Source organism: Pteropus medius, unplaced genomic scaffold (assembly GCF_902729225.1).
Source record: "Pteropus medius unplaced genomic scaffold, Ma_sr-lr_union100, whole genome shotgun sequence".
Lineage (NCBI taxonomy): Eukaryota > Metazoa > Chordata > Mammalia > Chiroptera > Pteropodidae > Pteropus > Pteropus medius.
In genome coordinates this window covers 6,074,451-6,080,450 of record NW_024342471.1, presented here as the reverse complement: position 1 = coordinate 6,080,450, position 6,000 = coordinate 6,074,451, and the positions used below count along the sequence as shown (strand labels likewise).

The 6,000-nt window shown below is 53.4% G+C and overlaps 1 protein-coding gene across 8 annotated transcripts in view; it reads right to left on the bottom strand.

The window, feature by feature from the left end:
• Positions 1-739: 739 nt before the first annotated feature.
• Positions 740-6,000, bottom strand: part of HM13 (histocompatibility minor 13) — a 39,073-nt gene continuing 33,812 nt past the window's right edge. For 4 of the 8 annotated variants that reach the window (XM_039864003.1, XM_039864005.1, XM_039864006.1 and 1 more), the window contains 3 exons: positions 3,982-4,067; positions 2,051-2,254; positions 740-1,174 (listed from right to left, as the gene is read on the bottom strand). In XM_039864003.1, coding sequence (XP_039719937.1) covers positions 2,104-2,254; positions 3,982-4,067 — 237 coding nt within the window. In that variant the 3' untranslated portion in view covers positions 740-1,174; positions 2,051-2,103. Of the gene's footprint in view, positions 1,175-2,050; positions 2,255-3,981; positions 4,068-6,000 lie in introns of those variants that run through there. The other 4 variants (XM_039864009.1, XM_039864004.1, XM_039864008.1 and 1 more) reach the window with 2 other exon arrangements.

Here is a 6,000-nt window from a genome sequence, read left to right as displayed (position 1 = left end):
ACTCTGACCTTGGGATCTCTAGCTCTCAGGTCTGGATGGCCTCTCAGAAGCACGGGGCCCAATCCTTCCTCACCCCAGCTTTCATAACAGCCCTGGCTCTTGTGCTGTGACCAATCTCACTGTGGGGAGAGAGGTGGCTCCTATAATCAGAATCTTTCTGGGCTTGCAGTAGTCATTTTGGGAAGAACCCTGGGAATAAGAGTTAAGGGTCCTCATCTCCGGGGTGACCTAGCATCTAAGTGCTCTCCAGCTGAAGCCATGTAGATACTGGGACCTAGGAATAAAACCTAAATTTGTCCCTGGGGCCCACAAGGCCCTGACCATTTCTCTGGCTTTACAGATACTAGTCCCCTTGCTGAGTGAGGTCAGCCTTTTGGTCCGCCCCCCCTCCCCATGGAGGTGGAGTAGAGGACTCAGCCAGCACCTGTACCACACCCTTGCTGCTCTCTAGTATTGTGTGGAGTGCGGTGAGTAAAACTGGATGGCTGGAGTGGCGAGGAGGGCTCGTGGGCTCCCTCTGCTGGCCAGAGGGCATCCTTGGGGTGTTGAGCTGGCACACTGGCTAGGCCATGGGTGGGCATCCAAGATGAAGGGGCCCAGAGGTCAGGGCCTGCCTTCCCACAGGTTGTAGTAGTTCAGTTTCCAGGAAGAGAGGCTTACAGGAAAGTTTCTGGGTGGAAGGGTGAGAGCTAGTAAACCCAATGCAAGATGCTGGGTGCAGAGAACCTCTCTAGGAGCATAGCAGCCTGCCCGGGCAATGGGATGAGTTTTTAATGTGAAGCAAAGTCAGTCCACAATACAAAAATCTAAAAATCAGACCCACTTTCCCACCTGGCACCTGGGGGAGTGGGGGAAGTTGCAGGCTTCCTTTGCCTGCAAGGGATGGGGAGGGGCAGAGGAAGGCCAGAGAAGTGGGAGAGGGAACCAGGCCACAGAGGCCTCATTGGTGGGATCCCTCTGCTCCTGCCCCTCTCTGCAGCTGCCAGGCCTCTGGTGCCCTCTGCACGTGCAGGCCTGTGCTGGTCCATGCCCACCCGCCTGGTCCGGCCTTTGGAAGGTCTGGTACCAGACGCATCATTTCTCCTTCTTCTCCAGCCCCTTTGATGTTGAGGCCTCTGTTCCCTCTTTGGATTCTGTCGCGGCTGCTGGATCCTTAGGATTTGACTCCTCATAACTGACCAAAAAACCAAACAATAAATAAAACATATTTAGAGGAGAGGGAGAGCATAATCTTGGTGCCCACCATCCACCATCCACCATCCCAGGAAAACCCCTGGGCTCACGAGGGACATCAGCCCCGCATCCACTCCCAGCATCCTCCAGTGTGTGGCCACGCCCCACTGTGTGCCCTCCTCAGACAGGCGGCTCTGCTTTCCCTGTGCCTTGTGGTACCAAGAGGTGACAAAGGCAGTGGCAAATGGAAGAGAGGTTGGGCTTGGGCGGACCAACTTCAAGCTTCCTGAACCTTTTGCTGGAGACACTGGGGAAACAAAGGGGTAGCCAGGACAAGGCTACAGGAGATGTGTGGCTTCCCAGGGCACATGGCAGGAGTCAAACAGCTCAATCCTAGGGCTGCAGGCGAGTGCAGGGGTGCGGGGGGAGGGGGGAATGCTCTACTGGCAAGTGGCAAGGTGCCACTCTCAAAGGCGGACACCCTGGCTTAAGCGCTTATTATGGGCTCCACTTATTGAACAACTGAGTTCATGCTAAGGACATTACCCACATTTCCTCACCAGATCAGCCCCGTGAGGCAAGAATGTGCCCACTTACAGATGAAGAAAGAGAGACTCCGAAAGAAGAAAGTGACTTGCCCAGGGTTATATATGTACAGCAAGTAGTAACATTATCTACTACTGCATGACAAGGGTTGCTGACATTCCTTGACATCACAAGAGGCCCACATTATTGGTCAGAACACTGAGGTTTGGGTTTGCCTCGCTTCCTGGCCCCATGCAGTGACTGCCTGATGGCTGTAGAGGAGCTGCCTCCTGCCACCTGAGCCTAGCAATGCTACCTGACCCGTACAGTGGAGGTGGGGTGTCTGCCCTACCTTTGGCCTCGGGGCAGTGGGGGGGAAGCGGGCAGGTGAGTACCCGCTGGGCATTACATGGCGCTGGGATTCTGCGGGCGCCGGCGGCGAGGGCCAGCTAGCTTCTGCTGCATGGAGTCGGCCAGGCTGGCTGGGGAGCCCGAGACCGTGGGGAAGTGGGTGAGCCTCGGGGTATGAGGCAGGATTTCCGCCGAGGACTCGTAGCTGTGTGAGAGACAGACAGAAAGACAGAGAAAAAGAGATGGCGAGGAAAAGACTAAAGGAGGACAGACTTCTCTTCCAGGAACAGGGAGTGGAACCGTCTTACTTTTATTTCTCTGTACTTTTAGGCTCTCTGGAAAGAAGCTGGTATTATTTGGAGAATAAAAAAGAAATGATGCACCTATACAAGGGGACTCTAGGCAGCTGCGCAAAAGCACAGGATTTGCTAGACATCTGTGGGCTGCTGTGGAAATATCTCTCAAATATATTATTGTGTGAAAAATCAAGATGCAGAATGCTCCAAGAATGCCATCATCTGTGCAAGAGTATGTATCCATACGTTTGCTCTTAGGTGCAAAGATGTCTCTGAATGTAGAGACATTGTGACTGAACTGGCCTCTGTGGGGTGGCTGGAACACTGAGGGTACTGTCCCTCTCAGAGCTATGAAATTTTACCTATTTGAAAATAAATGAATTTTAAAAAAGGGGGCATGCCGATAAAGGGAAAAGTAGAACAAAGGATAAGGTGGAGAATTAGGGAGCGAGATGGACAGAAAGAGAGAGATACTATGTGTTTTTTCACCTCAACATAAGAACCTCCTGAGTGGGGATGAAAAGATGGGGCAAAGTGCCTATGTAGCCAAACATTTAGAGAAACCAAGCACCAATGGGTGAAGGGGGCACTCTCTCTTCTGGCTGGGGGTGTTCAGAATTTGACCCCATGAGGACACAACAGGACTGGGACAGGGGAAGTTGCCTCAAGGGGTAGAGTGGGGCTGAGGCTGAATGAGAGCCAACCAGTGAAGCTAGGTGCTGAGCTCAGGGATCAGGTCCCACCCCTGCCCCCAAAGCACCCCGAAATCTGCCAAATTCACCCCAAGACTTGTCTTATTAGAGTCCACAGAGCTTGCCAGGCCAGGGGATAAGGACAGGCAGGCTGGGAGCCTGGGGCTTCTAGGCAGGGCAGGTACGGGGGAGGGGGGAGGGGTGATTCACCGGTTCCCCTGCGGGCAGCCAGGTGCACAGAAGGCCCTGGCAGGTGCTCGAGGGACAACTTGAAGGCAAGGCAGGTAGAGCTGGGTGGAAGGCCCCTGAGTGGGCAGTTTCAATCGCAGCTGGCAGCTATTTCTGGGCCCGTGGCAGGCGGGGTTGGTGGTGCTGCAGAGCAGACACCTGTCGGAGTCACGCAGGCCTTGGGGTATGGGTGGAGCCGTGCACAGGGTGTGGCTCTGTGAACATGGCCACTGGGAAGGGGTATGAGACTAAGAAGCCAGCTAGCTGTGGGTTACAACCATAGAGGCGGCTGAACAGGGGACTGACACTTGACTTCTAAACTGGGGCACTTTCTTCCACACTGGAGTCCCCCCATAATACTCCCATGTGAAAACTGAGGTTAGGGGAGAGGAAGGACATGCCTAGAGTCACAAAGTGGCACGCCTGGGTAGGAACCTAGGAGTCCTGACAGTAGGGCCTCGAGGGGGGAAATTCTATGTCAGTCCCTTCTGAAGACCAGCTGGCCTCTGGCAGTGGGAGTTGCTTAGAGAGCCTCGAGGTCTTGTCCTCCACTGGCTCCCTGCAGTTCACCACACTGGCTAGTGGAAAGGGTGAGAGGTGGGGCTGGTGTGGGAAAATGTTCCTCTGGAGACCTGTACGAACAGCCCCGGCAGGCTCCACCAGCTGCCTGCGGGTGTACCTGTGTCATGCAAGCATCTGCCCCCACCCCCTCTTACCTGAACATCTCTGTCACTTCTCCCTTGGCCAGTGCCACCAGGACGGGAAAGCCAATACAGGCGGGGACCAGGTATAGGAGGGCAGGCTGTAAGAGGACACAGGGTGGTGAGGTGATGCTGGGCAGGGCAACCACGAGTCAGTGGCTGGGTCTGAACCCGGGGCTCCCGACTCCCAGACCAAAGCTGCTCTTCCCTGGGAGGGAAGGCAAGAAACCCAAAGAAACTCAAGTTTGCGGTGCTTTAAGGGTGCCCAGGAGCCTGGCTGGCAGTGTCCCAATCACCCGAGATATTGGGTTCAAACATGTGACCTGGGTTGGTTTTATTCCCAGAGACCCTGCTTCCTGAGGCCTGAGGATGGAAGTTTGCATTTTTAACAAATGCTCCAGAAGATACTATGATAATAATATGATGATGATGATGATGACATGGCTGCTGTGTGTGGAAAACTTGCTGTGGCCTATACTGAGATCTCCCAGCTGGTTGCTGGCTCTGCTGGGATTCACACCCATGTGGACTGGGCCCAGAGCCTGTGCTGAGACTCCAGGTGAAGCTGAGTTTGGAGGACAGGACAATGATACTAACAGCCCTTGTTCACAATGCACCTACTGTGTGCACTGAGCTCAGGCCTCCCAGCGGGTGTTTCAGTCCATCTCCACATCCCTTATGACTGCCCTCCTTGTAAACAGAAGGCTGATGCTTTTGGAGAGGGACAGCCCAGGCCTCAGAGGTCTAAATGGTAATCTGGGGATTGAACCTCAGCCATACCAGACACAAAGCCATTCTTTTCCTTGCAGTAACTGAAAGTTGAATGTGACTCTACTGTTTGACCCTCCATAGCCCCCAGTGGCCTGCAGTCCCCTTGAGATGTAACCCTTGCTTCCTTCTCCACCTTCACCTGACCTGCCCTACTCCAGCCACACTGGCTTCATTTTGGTCCACACTGTCACCTCCAGCCTCAGGACCTTTGCATGTGCAGTTGCTGCTGCCTGGGATGCGCCTTTGCCCGGATCCCTTCTTCAGACCTCAGCTCAGCTGGTACTTCCACGAGAAAGCCTTCCCATGCGTGGAGTCAGGCCCTCCTGCTCCATGCTCTCAGGGCCCCCGGCAAGTCTTCAGAGCACTTTGGCAATTTGGAATGGAACATCCCTGTATTACAGACTGAAGTTTCTCCCCTGCTGGGCTGGGAACTGCACAGGTAGATTCCTGGCACTCAGAAAAGGGCTTGGCAAATACTAAGCAAATGGCGTCTTCATAGGTGCTTGCAGAGTTAAGAGGGTGTCTTGAAGATGACTGGGTAGGGGAGAGGGTGAGGAGACACCACTTCTGAGGCGAAGCCAGTCCCTAGCCAGGGGACAGGACTCTATGGCCTCCTGAGCCTGACCTTCACATCATTTTTCAGTACTTGCCATGGGTGGGCTGTGAAACATACTATTTCATATTACATTATCCTTAAATCTAATTTACAATCTAATGTAAATATTAAGATCTGAGTTTTACAAATGATGCTACTGAAGTTCAGACAGGGGGCAATGACTTGTGCAAGGTTGCACAGGGTGTCTGTAAGTGGCTGAACTTGGATTTGGACCTGGGCAGCTGAGCTTCCCTCACTCCATCAGGTCTTTGCTATGAGCTAGGCTTCAGGCCATAACAGAAACCACAATGACAAAGGTCCATACCAAAACCTGTGAGAGGCCACCAAAGCAGTACTGGAGCTGATGAGAAGGGCTCCCTTGGGAGGCAGTGAGTTTGTGATTATCAGGAGGACACAAACCTATTATTTTCTTTCCTCTCAAGGCACAAGGGACCCTCTCCAAAGAAAGTCAGTGCTAAGAGAGGCTGGGATGTACAGCTCAGAGCGGTGAACTTGGGGTCAGGACGCCTGGCTTTCCATCGTGACTTGGCTTTGCTGTGTGACCACGGCAAAACTGCTTTCCTCTTTCTCTGTACAATGAGGACACCACATCATCTTTAAGGGCCTTTTTCTTTTTTAGGTGAGGCAACCCTTGGTTGATCTCACAG